The 17,521-nt window shown below is 39.3% G+C and overlaps 2 protein-coding genes across 3 annotated transcripts; both read right to left on the reverse strand.

Annotated features, from left to right (window-relative positions):
* Positions 1–5,017: 5,017 nt before the first annotated feature.
* On the reverse strand, positions 5,018–9,578 carry emc7b (ER membrane protein complex subunit 7b). The gene is made up of 5 exons (XM_080513709.1): positions 9,228–9,578; positions 7,460–7,579; positions 7,235–7,373; positions 6,100–6,180; positions 5,018–5,884 (listed from the first exon to the last, which is right to left on the reverse strand). Exons 1-5 carry the CDS (start codon positions 9,461–9,463, stop codon positions 5,735–5,737), a joined length of 726 nt encoding a protein of 241 aa, XP_080369835.1. The 5' UTR covers positions 9,464–9,578; the 3' UTR covers positions 5,018–5,734.
* Positions 9,579–10,770: 1,192 nt separating this feature from the next.
* On the reverse strand, positions 10,771–17,036 carry katnbl1 (katanin p80 subunit B-like 1). 2 transcript variants are annotated; one of them, XM_080514287.1, is made up of 10 exons: positions 16,918–17,036; positions 16,243–16,367; positions 16,055–16,092; positions 14,702–14,984; positions 14,429–14,544; positions 14,290–14,340; positions 13,347–13,436; positions 12,996–13,100; positions 12,262–12,355; positions 10,771–11,375 (listed from the first exon to the last, which is right to left on the reverse strand). In XM_080514287.1, the coding sequence occupies exons 2-10, from the start codon at positions 16,354–16,356 to the stop codon at positions 11,343–11,345; spliced, it is 924 nt and encodes a 307-aa protein (XP_080370413.1). In that variant the 5' UTR covers positions 16,357–16,367; positions 16,918–17,036; the 3' UTR covers positions 10,771–11,342. The 2 variants fall into 2 exon arrangements, with proteins under 2 accessions (XP_080370413.1, XP_080370414.1); XM_080514288.1 differs by having other exon boundaries at positions 16,243–17,027.
* Positions 17,037–17,521: the final 485 nt, after the last annotated feature.

Genomic DNA, 17,521 nt, shown 5'->3' on the forward strand with positions numbered 1-17,521 from the left:
ATAAGTGCTGACTGTATTATTGACTTACGTGTTAGTGGAAAATGAGCTGTGTAACTCAGCACTTAAATGACCGTTTAATATTGTTATAGGAAAGATATCTAACGAAGATGGCTGCATATTCACACAATTAAAGGTAAAAGCATTGGTTCAGATTTTGTCATGTTGACCTGATGGAGGCCAGATTTCACACAGCAGTGACCGTTTGCAGTTGCAGCTTGTAAGCCTGCAGATTAAAATACGTGGGTGTGGAAGTAGCAAGTGAATTGAAATAACCTTCTTCTCTCTTGCTTTCGTTAAAACTCATAGCTTGAAGCTGTCAGCTGCCATTTGATAAACACACACATTTTTCTCAGTTGTATTTGAGTTCATGGGTATAAGTGTCTGACAGGGACGAGGAAAACGAAATGCTAAATTGATTGAATTATTTCAGATTCAGTTACATCAGTTTACAGTTCATCATAACTTATAGGAGCCAATGTTAAATCAGTGGAGTACATTTCATTATAATACTCACAAATACTCATTACAAATGTAACTTTGATATAGTTGTGTCTGTAATTGTTACCCTTATTAAACATCCAGCACCAGGAAACAGCCTTTACAGAGCTATTTCTGCTATAAGTACTATCTAAAGATGGAGAAGTTTCTTTTTTTATATAAAATATTCTGGGTTTTATGTAAATTTTTGAGTTGTTTTTTTTTAAGTATATATTGTTTATGTTACTTTTACTGGTCATTTTAAGGTCAAGGGTGTGATACACATTTTGCCCAATGTCAAGTGGAAAAGGCTTCAACCCTGTAAATCTACTCTCGATATTGCAAGTATAACCTTGAAACCAACTAACTAAAATAAAGCAGAAAAGTAGAGAGAGAGAGAGAGAGAGAGAGAGAGAGAGAGAGAGAGAGAGAGAGAGAGAGAGAGAGAGAGAGAGAGAGAGAGAGAGAGCGAGAGCGAGAGATCAGAAATTAGAGCGCAGCACGACAGGAGAGAAACAGAATGTTAGTGACATGTATTAATGACATCTGCATTTATGGAGAATAAAAAGGAACAAGAGAAGCTCAATGCAAAAAAAAAAAAAAAAAAAAAATACAATCTCTCACCAGTCAAAACTGAAAGCAGTGTAACTATAAAATGGTCCAGGCTCACTTCAGCCTCACTTTAGGCTTTGTCAAACAGGAAAGTTTCATGTCTGATCTTAAAAGTAAAGACTGAATTGAAGGCACTTGTTAGTAAACAGGATCAATTAGACAGCGAGGAAACAATTTTGTAGTTTCCAGTCTATGGTGGTGAGTTGCCATCAAAACTGGTCTAATTAAAGAAAACTAGTGAACCGGCAACAAGGTCACTAGTGGCCAAGGTGCACTGATGCAGTTGGCAACATGGGGTCCCACCTCGCAACTTATTGGAACATTAAAAGGTCTGCAATTAACAGTTTGGTGCCAGAGACCATTGTGTCTTCAGGTGGTCTGGTGAAGTCCATGTCTACATTTATGGTCGTCAGGACACCCACTCCACAAACTCACAAGAAAACAAATTCATAGTTGCACTGCAGTGCAGTTCAGTATTTACTTACTTCTAATCAGTTATTCTCTTTTTCCATTTTGGCTGTTTACTTTTTGCTTTTATAATTCTCTCTGTAACACTTCAATCAATCCAAACATACCTGAAAATGCAGTTTTTAAGTATTGTTTTAAACATGTAAACTCTCATTATACAAGTTTGATTTTCCATTTGCTTCATTCCTCTTGCATTTTTGTTTTTGTTTTTTGTTTTTTGTGTGCACCCAGATGTTAATTGCAGTGACCGACATGTCAAAGACATTCAATTTCACCCTGACAGCATATGTCCACATGAGAACAACAAAACTCAACCAGTATTGAGCTAATTATAAAACTGCGATTTTGGTGTCTTTTTGAACAATATAAGTCAATTAGTTATGCTTTGTTTGAGAACAGATGAAGTAGGGAAGGACAACTGCAGAAAGATTATACTTTTATAACATGATCATGTAAAATCTCTTAAAATGATAATTCATCTTACAGCATTGACTAACAGGGACACAACAGCCAACTTCTAATCATAATACCACAGAAGCACATAATTAAAAACCGAACCTTTTCATTTTAAACCTCTTCTAATTCCCTTCGCCATTGCTCAGTTGCACTGTATATACATAATGTAATATGCTTTTTATGTTTGAAGCTCCCGTGTTTGGTTTTAGGTTTGTATTTTTTCATTTACCTACATACAGCTACTTAACTTCCTTAGAAACAAAAGACAGAAATTAAGATTCCATAGAAGCAGGGACACATTCTAGATTTGATTGGCAGTTTCACTTGCCAATCACTCTAAATATATAAATATTATCCGCCCCCGCCAGTTAAGCCGGAGCAGCAGAGGAAACATCAGCAAAGCAGCATGTGCCCTTCTGTTGAAGGCAGTTGGTGAACACACCTAAATGCAGAGCGAAACCTGAAGTATTTTACATTGTTTTGCAGGAAGATGAAAAATAGGGAATTTGATGTGAAAATACTACAATTTCAGTTATGTGGCACAGGACAATAGATAACAAGCCCATAGACACAATATAATAACTGGGGAAATTTATTTTTTCATTTCATGGGGTCTTGAAAAGTCATTTATTGCATATAAAATATATTTTACTGATTTCATTTGGGTTTTTTTTTTTTACCTGGCAAATATTGTATGTGGATTGCTTTGTGTATATTAATGTTAGAATAATGCTTATTTCTCTGTTTTCTCTATTGGATCTTGCGATTGATATTTGAGCTTGTGTTTTAAGGGCTACTCTGTACATTTCTGTGCATTTACAGCTTGTTGAGTTCAACTGTGGTGATATAACGTGGGATTATTAATGGACCACACTACTGCCCTCATCCATATTCATGTTACTGTAAAAAAAAAACAAAACAAAAAAAAAACTCTGTAGACATGTAATTGAAGCCTGACAACCCTCTTGTCTCTCTGATGGATGAGTGATGCTAATGTTGTAAATTATTGCACTTTTATGTCACCTATGATGTAACGTTCAATGTATCTCCCTGAACGCTGTGCCTTTTGTTCTGCACTTAACGATTTGTGAATGAATCTGTGCTAATTTTTCTGTTTGTGCCGCTCTGTAAACAGTGAGTCTGTGTGTACTGATTTGAACAGTGAAATACAAATGCAAAAGCAGAAAAATAATCACCATTCAACGTGTCCAAACCACTGATTCTGGATCTTCAATTTTTCGAATGAGAGGTGAGGCGGACCCTGAGTTGAATTCATACCACGACTGATCGATGTTTGGGGAACAGCATGTACCAGGATCATGGCTGTTGCCAAGTGCAGGCTATACACAGCTTAGGGTTCCCCTGGAGTTTTCACCAGTCCCCAGACTCCATATTAGTACTGGGCTTAAAGCATTGAAATGGTCTCTGTGCTGTCATGTAACAAATGAAAACAAGAAAACCAAAATCAAATTGATCACACAAGCTAGTGCCAGTATTCTCGATTCTTGAATTACTCCTATACGCATCCTTACAAGGACTGAATGCAGTCCCTCCCTCATAAAAGTCAAGTGAAGGGTCTTTTCAAATGATTTTGATTGCAATCAGAAATGTTATTTTCTCCTTGCAAGTGTCAAGTGGAGTCATGTTCACCCAGCACCCTGAAGCAACTCTTAAGCCCACCACTGGCATTTAGATTTATCGTATTTAAATTTTTTTTACAGGTGAAAATGTCATTCCTGAAATATCCTGACACGTTGTGCGTCGTCATGTTGTGTCACTGCTCCGTTGAATGGCGCCAAATATTGCTGCACAACATGCCGCACTCAGACCTTTGTGCATGCACACGATCAGCACTGAGCAAGTAATTGAAAATTAGCACTTGAGTACTGTGTGAAATGCAGTTCAGCGAGTAAGTGGGAGAGTTAAGTCATCACACTTTACAATCCATTGAAATGTTGCAGTGACACACAATCCGAGCTGTCAGCACTGAGTGGAACATCAACACAGATACACTCAGCAAGATCAAGTAACGTCACACCATTTAATGGGAGATTATCAGTTCATGAAAAAATAAACACACGAATTGATGCATCATCCTGAAAAGAAAATGCAACAAAACTACTAAAAATAGGGAAGTTAAAAATGTATTTTCTAATGTTGGCATCATAGCTAGTGGCTGCAGCCGATTGATAATGCAATTACATTTATTCCTATTTTCTTATAGACAGACCACTCCCGGGTTGATTGAGATCATGAGTAAACTGGAGTTTAGTAAAATGGTAACAGCTAATACCAATAGTTGTAAGGCAGTGACACAGGTCTGACTGTTTATAAAGGAAATATAAGTAACAAGCTTTCAAGTAAGCGTACCAGTGTTAGTATTATTTTTAAATAGCTCCCGGGCTATCACTGCTAAAGTTCGAGGTTTCACAGAAATACATGGATTTTATCGGAATTATTGCATCTCAGGGCTTTAGCAAGCAAAGTGTTTTTACATGACCACTTTCACACACCGTGAGCTGCCAAGCAACATGCTCGCCACACCAGTGCAGGCTCTTGCCCATATGGGCAGAGTGAGATGTGAGCCACAATTCTCCACACCAGTGACACGTTTCTTTTCCTCATATTAAATGCCGCCGCCAGCCCATCCGGCCAGAGCCAAGCGAAATCACACTATGGGTTTTTTTTTCCGTTTTAATTTACGTCAGTCAAAATTGCACTCAGTCGTTACACAAGACGACTAGGGCTTACATCATTTCTCCTTTCAAGTGAAACTCAAATTTAACTAAAAAAGGTTGTGTAAAATGCTGCATTCATATTGTGCATTAATTGTTCTTTAAAAAAAAAAATATATATATATATATATAAATCAAACCTAATGGTACAGGGGTACTTTTGATGCCAACATGACGACTCTTGAGTTTGCAGAATTGAGGCTAAAAACTGTGTCCTACACATTATTTTGTGTAGTAGTTCATAGTTCATATCAACACAAACACACGAGTTGAATATGGACATTACTGCCCACTTTATTTAAACTTAAACCAGTTACACTCTGCAGAGATCTTGAAAGCAACCGCACAGCTTTTTCTTTTTAATCTGCCCATAACCATTTTTATGTACACACCATAGGCACATAATGTACAGTATGTGAGCTCGAGCCACACAGTACACTACAATAAGCCCAGAACAATGAAAGGACCTCATGCTCTTTATCAAACAATTAAGATTGACTGAAATAAAATGTTTTCAATATACCATTGCAATTTATTAATCTAGAATTTTAAATAAGAATTTATCAGTTTTAAAATTTTTATCTTCATTCACAGTCATCGCACAAAAACTGAACAGAAAGCAAGCAAATCTCTGAATATGTATATATGCTCTCTTTCAGGTAGTGGATTAGCAGCAGTGGAAAAATGCACGATGGATAGTCAAAACATAAAAGACTGATGAATAATGGAGTCACATGTAGAAAGTTTAGAGCAAATAATTAACAGCTTTTGCAGAAATTTCTATCAGTGCAGTGGGAAAGGGAAGAAAAAAAACAATCTTGCTCAATTTTTGATAGTATATTAGAAATTATGATGTGCTCAAAACATCTATAAGATAATCTGTACAATGAAACCAGAGAGAGAGAGAGAGGGGGAAAAAAAAGACATAAATCCTGCTTCCATGGCATAAGTCACGCGTCTTCTGGCAGATGTGGACATGTACAGTACTACCTCCTCTTGGCAGCCGGCCTGGTGCCCTTGCTGCTGCTGCCTGCCTTACTGGAGCCCTTGGAGCCAGAGAAGAGCTTGGTCATGAGCTCGGAGACATCTGGAAGCTCCGGGTTTGGGTTCAGCATGTTCATGGACTGCTCCATTTCCTGTGAGGAAAGCGGTGAATGAAAACAGCTGCAGGCGGAGAGACGAGGAGTCTGAGCCTCCTTCGTTTTAACATTCTTCACGGGGATGAGCACAGGCGGATGGCAGGCCATCCAAACACTGTGCGCCTCATCATCTGATCATAATAGGGCTTGCAAAAAAAACTAAACAAAAAAAACACTACAAGGTGATCACAATTCAAAATGGGATAGTTTACCTTTCTCATCTCCGGGTCATTAGTATTGACAACCTTTGGCAGCAAAACAATAATCAGCAGAGGGAGAACCATCATCATGACCTGCAAAAGAAAACAAAAAAAGGCATAGTTAGCCTTTTATAGGACTCAGAAATACTTGGATAACAGAAAATATAGCCTCTTGTGAGCACATTATGCACCACAGGCTGATGGTAACTTCTTTGCAGAAAAGTAGCCAAAATATGCTGTTTGGATCCATTGGGCATATATTCTGAAAAATGACATGTGGTACCTTGTTTTATATACACATTATCAAATACAGTGTCAAGGAAGAAAAACACAATGTTTAGGTCATTCTGAGAAGTGTGCAGCATCTGTTATGCATTTTTATAGCCATCCGCAACTCTACAAATCCTGCACAAGCGATGCATCGGTGTCCAGCACTATCTTATGAATTACTGTTGGTTTCTGGGCTACAGGAACAAATCTACCAAATAGAATCGTTTTCTGGTGGGGGAAAAAAGTGTTTAACAGTTAAAAAAAAAAATAACTACATTGATCTTTGACATGCATATCGGAGATAAGAAATTAAATCTGTACACTCACTGTCAGAGTAGAATCAGGACACAACACTGTTATCAGGAGATGTGAGAAATACGACTACTGACTACAACTTCATGAAGCTGAATTTATATCAGTTTAAAATGAGGTAAAAACCACTGTTGGTTCTAATAGTTGTGTCAATATTTGAAAAAAATGGCTTGCTGGTGGTTAGTCGCTCATATACAGGCTGCCTTACATCACTTCTAAAATGTATTAATGTCAAATAAAGAAAACTAAAGCCCGGTTTTATGAAGTTACTTTTGAAAAAACAAATTATACTGAAAATTTTCATTGTCATAATCATACCAGTTCAAATATAATAATTTAGTACCTTTGCTTTAGTAAATTGTCTTTTCATATTTTCAAATTGAAATTACTGACATACAACATGCATCTCATCACAACTATTTATTTATTCTGCGATTGTGTTCAACCTATCATTGTGAGGTAAAAGCACCAAGTATTCATTGCATTGAAAGTACGGTTGCATTTCCGATAAAGTATCAATTGCACTCATGAGGTGCAGCCAAGTAATATTCAGACTGGTTTTTACCATAGGGTTCATGAGGAAGTCTGTCCAACCCCAAGTTTCTCTTTTCATGAAGTAACTGTGAGGACCGCTGGCTCGGATTTGAAGAGGGTACGCCTGACGAAGGACTTCTGAAGTCTTGATGTAGTTCACAAGTCGTGCTCTGTGAAATGACATGTTGTTTCAGTGAGTTCGAGCCGCCGCTTCGATACAAAATCGAATGACACGGGACGAACATGTAGACCTCACCTCATCTTCCCCTTAGCTGTGATGTCAACTCGGACCGGTTCAAACCTGAAGGTGGGTGAAACGATCTCCACAACATATGATCCAGAAGGTATGTCGTTCACAGCAAAACTCCCATCAGTTCTAGAAGAAAAAGATGTGACCACACATTCAACCCTCATATGACTACATTAGTTTAGATTCCATGCCTGCAGAACCATCAGAAAACGAGTGCTCTGGCTCATGTTTCAAGGAAAACTTTGTGTTTTTGGCAGCAATGAGAAGCTCATGTTATAAATGTGTGCCACTAATATACTGGTGTATAGCTGTATTCCTTTGCTTTCTGAATCTTCCAGGTATATACAGTCTACAAAATGTGATTATGAGGATACGCATACCAAAAAAGCTGCTTATTTTTCTACAGCTACATAAAAGTGTTGGTAAACCCACTTGGATAGTATTCGAATCAAGCGAGAGTCACATTCTGAGAAATGTTTCCTTTTCATCAACCAATCACTTACATGAAAATCTATCGGATTGTAGATAAACACATTTCCAAATAACCAATCATATATTGATGTGTGTATGTGAGTGTTCAGGTATTTCTACTTAACTTGTCCTGATTTGCCACGTTTTACACCAAATATAAGAACACAAACCTGACAGCATCAAATCTCATTTGCAAAACAGTTTACATTGAACTAAATGACACTAGCAACTGACAAGGTCCATGAAAACATTATTCATTTTTATTTAATACCAATATTTGAAGAAATTGCTTGAAAACAGAAATGGCTGCAAGAAAGTTCCTACAAATATCTTTTTTTTTTTTTTTAAATGCACACATAAAGAGTACCCTTCAGATTTTAACCTTTAGTTGAATAACAAAGTTAAACCAGTGGTACTGAGCAGCCGTTAATATTGCAGTACATGAGGCCAACAGTGTTTATATATGTGGTGATGATGGAGAGAGGCTGCTGCACTGGTGAGTGCTCTTGGCTCTCAGGCATTTTTATTACAGGCTCCAGGGTATTAACAAAAACTATGATACTTATCTGCGTTTCTGTCTTACATTTACACATAAACACAGCTATGAGTCACCAAAATGAGGATTTCTAAAAACTCTGGCTGCAGTGAAGATTTAGAAAAACGGTCTCCTTTTGCATGGAAAGAGTATGTCACAATATGAATTACCCCTGAGAGAGTATAGAAGATGAATGAATGAATGCATGAGCTTAATAGAGTTCAATGGTTCATACTAGTACTGGAATACAAGTTTCAATAAACGTGAAACGAGGTGACACGACGATACAATTTATACAAGTCAAATTAAGGTTATATAGTAACAAAATAATATTCATGCAGGACAAAAGCTACAAGAACATTACATTATATGATAATTTCTTTCAGCAAATTCATGACACTTCGAAATGACTTGACTGAACGCCGCTCATACAACATTTGTTTAATTTTTAAATATAGGATATTCATACGAATCTGTCATCGTGAGTTTTAAACGCGCTCATAACCGAGTTGTTTACAATCCAAATAGTAAATCTCGGGTGGCTCAGTGTGTTGTGGTACTCGACCTAGACGCCCGGCTGGCACCACAACAATGTTGTCTACTGTATTTAAGCTGTATGTCCATTGTTGTTGTTCTGTCAATTATCTCGTCACAATTAAAAAGCTGCCATCTGTCAGCAGAAATGTTTGCATCAGCCAGTAGTGCTAACGCCATGTAGCATGCTAACAGGCTAGCTCCCGAGCGGCTCCAGCTGTCTGTGCTTCTCACCTCAAAAAGCCCACATATTCTTCACCTTCCACCAGGACTCTGGCGGTGGAAACCCAGTCTTGTTGTTTCACCCCGGGAACTATCGCTCTCCCCTCGATTTTGAAGCGATCTCCGTTGGGCTGTGCGGACACCGCTGCGCCAGGCCCCGTTTCCAGGTCGGAGACAGCCCACGACACGGCGAGGAGCGCGGCCTGAAGCAGAACGCGTAACAGCGGAGCTCTTCTCCTCGGAAACATCGTGTCTGTCTGTATTTAACTAAAAAAAACTTGTGGCCGTCAGAAAGAGAGCTGGCATGAAGGAGCAGCTCGGTGCAGGGAAGAGAAACGAGACTACGGACATCAGCTGCCTCTACTCCCGATGACGTCAGCTTAAATAAAACTTTATTGACACAAATGTCTGTCAAACAGACAAGAGCCTGCCTCAGTGGCAAGGCGCAAAGATCACTATCCTGGGAGCTGGTTTAATTTTATTATTTTTCTTCGCCTATTATTTAAGTGTAATTTGTCTCGCAATGTTTTGGAGCACTGAAACAAAAATCATACCATAACAGGGCCCCACCTTAAAACATGATTTGTGAAATTTTTTTTTTTTGGGGGGGGGTTATAAAATGTTAGTAAAATGCTGTTTTTTCCTATGCGTTTAATTTCTGTTAGTTTTCGGTTTTGTCATGATCCATGATGTCATGATGAAGCGTTAAATTAAACAGGGAAACCTGGTAAATTTCGGATTTCCTAAGAAAAATAATCTGGGGGACTCTGAGGAGCAGCAACAGAAGCTGATCCAGGTCTGTGGTGGCTTCTGTCTGAAGGTAATGTCAACAAATTGCAGTATTAATATTCAAAACTGTTGTATATGATGGTGCTAAGCACTGGATCTCTTGTAGTTTGGACCTTTTCTTTTACTAATGCTGATGGTCATGTGAGTTTGGTGTGTTGATGCATGTTACCCTATTCAGAGGTTATTTTGTGCATGTTAATGTGGATTTGAGTCCCACTTTTTTTTTTTCCATTGGTCGATGTTCAAATGACTCCCATGCAATGTCCTGGAAATTCATACAAAAAAAAACTGGAATGTGTCTGATTGTGGCTCTGAATTGGACACCAGTTTTGGCTCAGTGGGGTATAAGTAAGCTTGTATAATGAATGAGTTTTGCTTTTCCTTTCCACTGTTGTCGAGTTACAAATGTCATCTTTGTATCTTGATAAAGTGCCACAGGATTTTTCCGTTCCAACTGTTCCCATTTGAATACAATTGAGTTGAAATTATCTCAAAACTCAAAGTTTTGTAAATTCTGCAATTTAGTGTATGTTTTTTCCTCGGACTGGTCAACCAATAAATTGAACAAGCACAAATTAGCAGTGAAGGTGAAAAACTGGTTTAACCCATTTTAAAATGGTTGATTACACAATAGCTTTATACAATTACTTTAGCATTTGCAATTCATAGTTTAATTAACCAAAGGGGATATTTTTGCTACAGGTTAAAAATTCCCTTCTGTATTCGGAACACAAGTACGATACATAAAGAGTCAAATGTGGGCTTTCGTGAAAATTTATTAAAATGAAATTAAAAGAATCACTGTTTTTACGTTTTATGACAGTCATACATCATAGGAACAGGCAACATGAAGAAAAAAAAAAAGGAAAAAGGAAAAAAACTTTTCTAATAACTTAAGTCTTGTAGTTTCAAGTTCCTGATTCCACAGAACCCAGACGTAACAACGTAACATACAGAGATAGCCGAGCATTCATCACATCCACAAGTGCACGCGCGCTCCCTGGAGAAGAGCGCTGTAAGTGTTGGACAAAGAGCTTGGCGCTCCATAGAGCGACATTACACTCCGTCTCATGGAGGACCACCGAACGTGCCCCTTCACCAGACGGTCCACTTCAATGTGAAGCAGTCATTAGCTGTGCAGGATTTCTCAGCCCTACTCAAGAGTCTCCAGCTCCAACTCGCGGAGATGTCTGAATTGTCAAGTTCAGTCCCAGTTAAGAGGTTTTGAGTTTAAGAAGCAGGATGAACCAGTCCAGTTGTCTGCCGTCATTGTCCGTTGAAAACACAGCCAGGGTCGGCAGGAGTGGTCACTTCCTCCCGGTGCTACATCCACAAACGTCAGCGCAGGCGCGACATGTGAGCCTCCACAGCCTGCAACAAGAAGCAGAGGGGGAACGGTAGTGTCAAACTGCAGACAGGCAGTGAAATATATTCTTTTCCTCATCAACACATAACATTTAAATTATTTCCACCATACGGCAAACAAATAGGATCAATCTGTATAATAAAAGCAATAAAATGGAGCTGCTGACTTGGATTTTAATGCAATTGCTTAGTAACCAAATATGGTGCATCTTAAAAATTATAACACAAACAAAAGTATGTTATCTTCAGTATTGTACCCAAGCAGGGACTTCTATACATTTTATATTTATGAACTATGAGCAATAATATTCCTGGTTATGACTGAATAACTTTCACACCTATGTGCAAAGTAGAAATCAATCTCAAATATGAGTTTCGACGGGAAAGAAACCCAAGCACCCAGAGAAAAGCCATCCATGCAAGAATCATGTTTTCATCCTTAAAAAAACAAAACAAAACTGGGCAATGAAATTATTTAAAAAAAAAAAATGCTTATATAGAAAAATGACGGATTTCAAATTTACTGATACAATACACACTGCCGTCAAAACGGAGCTCATAAAGTAAACCACAATCACATGAGCCTGCGAAGGAGCCGGTTTTATTCCAGGTTGGGAGTGGTTGGTAGTATCCACCCAAAATCAATAGAGGGTGAAAGAGCAGCAGGAGCACCTGGTTGGTCTGCTGAAACAACTTTTCAACAGACAATGATTCATTTGTGAGCTTAGTTCAAAGATCCTCTCACAAGACCTTCAAACAAGCGACCCAAACAAAACTTAACATCTTTGAATTTAACTTTTGAAGTTCTAACAAATCTCAATTTCATCAAGGTTAAAAAAAAAATTAAAAAAAAGGTCCCCAAGGAGCTTTGATATACAGGAATCAATCTCACGTTTGCCAGTTCTCCTGTCGATCCAGGAGCCGAACACAAGCGTGCTCCGTCTTTCCACAAGTCTTTCAGCTGCTGCCTCATGGCCTCTATATTCCTGCAATAAACAAACAATATTAAATTAACACATTATATAAGAATATTTGCCAGAGTAAAAACATTTATGGATACCTGGCTGGACCACATCAAGATTATATATCAGACATAATTATGAGGCCTGTCAACATGGACACGTAGGGGAAAAGCAAATAATGTTGTGCTTCCTTATCAGACAAAACATTGGATTAAAGACACTCGACAAACATAATTCAGGAAATGATCTCTGGCTACAGACACTGTGTGGCTATTTATCACCCCGGACGAGCCCAAGAGCAGTCAATGACTCGGGTTGACTTCTGTGTACATGATGTAAATGGTGCTAATTGCTTTCATTTTGTATTTTTGTTTTGTGCACAAAGTTAAATGCTGCGGACTCCAAGGCCAGTGGGGCTAACGAATGATTCCTAAACTTAAGGACTCAGGATTAATGCAGTGTTGTGAACATCTGGGTACTTGTTCACTTAACTCGGAGGTAAAGCCGAGTTCTGTCTTAATGGATCAATATTGTATACCATTACAACTAGATTAAACATACTTTAGTGTTGAAATTTGGTAACAGGAGTTTAAAGCCAGTAGAAAGGCAGCTTTTATCTATACCACACACAGACGGGTTGTATTTTTATGTGCAGAGTGCTCACCTTGCTTCTGGACAAGAAGCTCGCTGCCTTTTATCTTTTTTAGAAAGTTCTGGCCACCACTTCCTGATGACAGACTGAACCCAGTGTAAACCCACATTTACATGTCTGTTGTAAAAAACAAAAACAAGAGAAAAGTTAATATCATTTCAGAGATACAAGAGAAAAATCTGTCTGTCAGCTCATGAAACATTCAGGAGTGGGACGTTCCCAGAGAAGTCATGATTTATTGATCAAATCAGTGGAAACATCTTGGATCGTCGAAATGACCAACACAGTAAATCCATCTGCTTCAAACTACTACTGAAGAGGTCCGTGTTCAGATTGTTTATGCAGATTCCGAGTGTCACTTACGCTTCATATTTACTGCGGAGAACAACTTTGACTTGGGGCATGAGGTCAACACAGCAGCCAAGTGACAAACATGGCGCTTCGGTTTGGAGGCTGATGAGAGAAAAAAAAAAAAAAAAGAGAGCAGGATGAAAGGAAATGAGGTGATTATCATGAATGTGGGTTGGAACTGAAACGCAAATGACAAACGGGACTCAAACTGTCTTAATTGTCATCTTCAGCTTCTGACCTGCTGATTGGAAAACAGCAGGAACATCTCGCTTCAAAAACACATTGATGACGACAAAATCACGGAGAAGTGAGGCGTTTTTAAACGCCAGATTTTTTTCCCCCTCCACTATTCAAAAACTTTCATCTCAACTGTCAGTTTGTACAATATCAGTAAATATACAAGTTACTGATTAACAGTTGAACATGTGGACAGAAGCAGATGATCACCGACAACATTTGGACTTGACATCCCAATAAATTAAGAGCTTTCGTCATTTATTTTAACGCCTTATTTAACTCTGTCTAATATAACTCATAAGAGACGACTGTATAATTCCCGAAAAACCATTTACAGTGACAGGAAAAGGTAAAGATAGGAAGATGGAGACATTATCAAGGTTAATTCTTCATCTGGGATAATGTGTTAATCATTAGTTATTCGTTGCATAAACTGTGCCTTAAAGTACTGTTCTGTCCCGATTAAAAAAAACCCAAATAATTTTATGGGTAAAAGACCTAAAAAACATCAACATTTCAGAGGCTTGAAATTTTAAGTTTCAGAGTAAAACTGATTAATCTTGCATCAATAAGGTCAACTATTTGTTTAAACAGTCAGGAGCAGCTTTAATGATGCTTCATAACTTTCTTGATCAATCTGTTGTAACATGAAGTCGAAGTCATCACAAGCAAATGTGGAATATTTAACAAATACAATAGGAAAAAAAAAGAAACTTACTTGTTTGTTAAGACAGGTAAGCAGTCAATCAACACAGATGTATCTTCGATTCTGGGAATGACATACAAGACGGAAGATGAAGAAGGGCGTCATAACAAGGAGTAAACTGAACACCAAATAGCAGCTGCCACGGTTTTACCTGAGTAGGTACGACACCAACTCACTGGCATCCCTTCGCCAGAGTGTTCGGGCTACTTTAAGTCGAAGTTGTCGCTCAAAGAGGACGTGGGTCATAGCTTCGTGGTCCTTTGATAGCTGCACATAGGCAAACGATGCACAAAAGGGATTTTTTTTTGTCTCCATTGTTAGTATTATCATCATTACCGAAACCTAACAGGAAAGTGTAAAATTGAACTAAGAGTGCAATATTTCTCTTTACGACACAGCAAACTGCTTCAGCTTCATGTCTCACCTCAGTGAAGTCACTATACTTGGAGCTGGCCCCCGCCATCTTGGAGGCCTCTGCAGAGTTCACCGGGAGCCCACAGTTGTCATTGTAATAAACGCCCCGCACGTCATCGGAGCACGTCAACTCATTTTCCTTGTTGGCCATGCCGGGGTCACAAGAATAGGCTACATTTGACGTTCTGCGGTGCAGCTTTTTGCTCACCTCCACCACTGCGCAACTCTTCCGCTTGCACGCTGAAATCCGCTTCGCTTTGCCTGGACTGTGCACTCTGTAATTTCCCTGGAAACTGCCCACAGGAAAGTGGAAATGCACAAGATTGTAAAGTCGGGAAAAACTCAATTCAAAGGCAGACTTTGTGATCCCATTTATACCTGGCATGAAAATGTGTCTCGGGTAATCAGTTATTAATCTGCTCGTGTCTAACCACATGGAAGTGCTGGTGTAAATACACCCAGGATGTGCTGCAGATGGGCCGTGCGATTGCTGCAACCGTCACCAGAGGCAGCACTCGTATTCACAACTCTCTTCTTCAAATGCATGCCTAAGCAGCAGCATGCCTCGTCTTCCTGACAGACAATACCAAGCCGTAATGCAGCACATACCTCTAAAACCAATTGCCTGTCAAGACCTTCTACACAAATCAAATTAGCACAAATGTTTGATGCCAAGATGCTTTTTGTTGTCATTTAGTAGTACAAAGAGCATGAAATGCAAAGCAGCAGCTTTTGTCTGTGTCTATGCGTGATGAGTTCAGGAACTGGGACAGAATAGGCCACATGCGATCTTGATGTGCTAAAAACTCAGCGAGCCTCGTGTCAGTGTGGAACTGTGAATTCTGCCATCTGAACACTGGTGCTCGTCAGAGAGCAAAGGCCCGTTTCTCAAACATTTTCAATCGGGTTTCCTGAACAATCCTGGTCTGCCTCGATCCAAACAACAGGATGTCACAGGCATCCGAGCCACCAGAGGATCGCTCATGCATGAAAAACAATGCTCAAATCGACCCTAACCCAGGACAGCAATCATGTCATTAATTGATTCTATATGCCATTTAATTTCCATGTTTTTGACAAATCTAAATCAGGGCAAGCAAAATGAATAAATGTGACCCTGAACTAAAGTACTGCAGGACAAGTAATTAACAGTCATCCCAAAACTAGAAAGTATATACACGCATAGATTAGACCAAGCAAAACGACCATAATGAGAGCTTAATGTTGACTACTAGTGACATGTCAGTACTTGGTGGAAATATTAAACACATTTGAAGCCAGGACACATTGTAATACCAGGTGTAAAGGGGTTATGAAGAAGTGTCCAGTGACAGAGGGATCATCTGCGGGGACAGACACTCACCTGTCTTTATCTAATTCTTCCTTATTTACAATATCCACCTAAAACAAGAGGATAGGGGATGAGGCCACTACTTACAGTCTCTTCTACAGAACCACTCAACTCTTACTTGACAATCAGCAGGCATTAAAAAGACAAACAGACACATGTTGACACAATATGTCATGGTGTTTGCCATCACATCTCCATACCTGCTTCATGTTCTTGTCAGCAGGAGCATGCAGGCAGGACAGCACAAAGCCATTGGGGGTATTTCGGTTGACCTTAAAGACTTGTCGTGGTCCAACATGCTTACCAGCAGCCATAATAAGAGACACTGCGGGACAAACATTTCAGACAATTCTAAGTCGGATCACCTGAGTCTCATGAGTTACAAAGAGTGGTTAATCACCTTTGTGTTTGTGACCTACCAACTATAAACAATTGGATCAACGTGTGATCCCGAGGTGCTCAAATAAGTCAACAGGCGGTAAAGTCAACAGATAAACGGGAGAGTTACTTTACATTACCAAGGCGTTGGCTGCTCGAAGCTAACCGAGCTGCAGCAAAAGTATCAGCGTGACGTTTAAAGTTACGATTGCGGGTTAAAGGCTGTGATAAGAAACAAAACCCTGTCATCTGCCATCGCTGGCTGTTTATCAACCACATTCCTGGGATTAAAGTGCGCCGATACGCCGACGCTTCGCTCTACCTGTTAGCATTTAGCTTCACCGTCAAGAAAAGGCGCAGAGGAGGAAAAGTAGCAGCGGGCCGCTGCCGCGAGCTAGCAGGCGAGTTAGCCACCAGACTCAGTCAGCATATGGCTTCTAAAAAGCCTTTTTCCCGGTGATGTTTTCATCTCTTGTAGAGTTCAGTAACATACGAACCGATTCATTTTGCGAGATAGCGAGAAGGCCCCGGTGGAGTGTACGTCCGAAACGCGAAAAACTGGTACAAAGTCAAGCCCAACTCCTCCAGGTGCACGATCACCCGCTGTTTTCACAACCTCACCATTCAAATGAATACACCGCCGCTCTGCGAGGATTCTGGGATTGATTTCAGCCACGAGACGATGGAGAACGAGCGACAACTGCTGGACAATGCTTAAATTGTTTCAGGCGAGGTGCGTCTGCACCGCCACCCAGTGGCAGATAGTCGGTAATGCAAGAAGCAGAAGCAAAATTCTCATCTTTATTCATGACATATATATACATACAGTCATCACAGCAGATTCACAATTAGTGAATGAATGGATAAATGAGTGAGTGAGTGAGTCTGTTAGCTATCTATCTATCTATCTATCTATCTATCTATCTATCTATCTATCTATCTATCTATCTATCTATCTATCTATGTCTATGACTTCAAAAACAATAAAATGTAGATTAAATCGTTGCAACATATATTTTATTCAGATTCTGACTCTACAACAACCTGTCATTGTCCCTATGAACACCTTATTTTTTGAACATTCCAATCAAAAACATTCTG

The sequence above is a fragment of the Blennius ocellaris genome, assembly GCF_963422515.1.
Source record: "Blennius ocellaris genome assembly, chromosome: 18".
Classification (NCBI taxonomy): Eukaryota; Metazoa; Chordata; class Actinopteri; order Blenniiformes; family Blenniidae; genus Blennius; species Blennius ocellaris.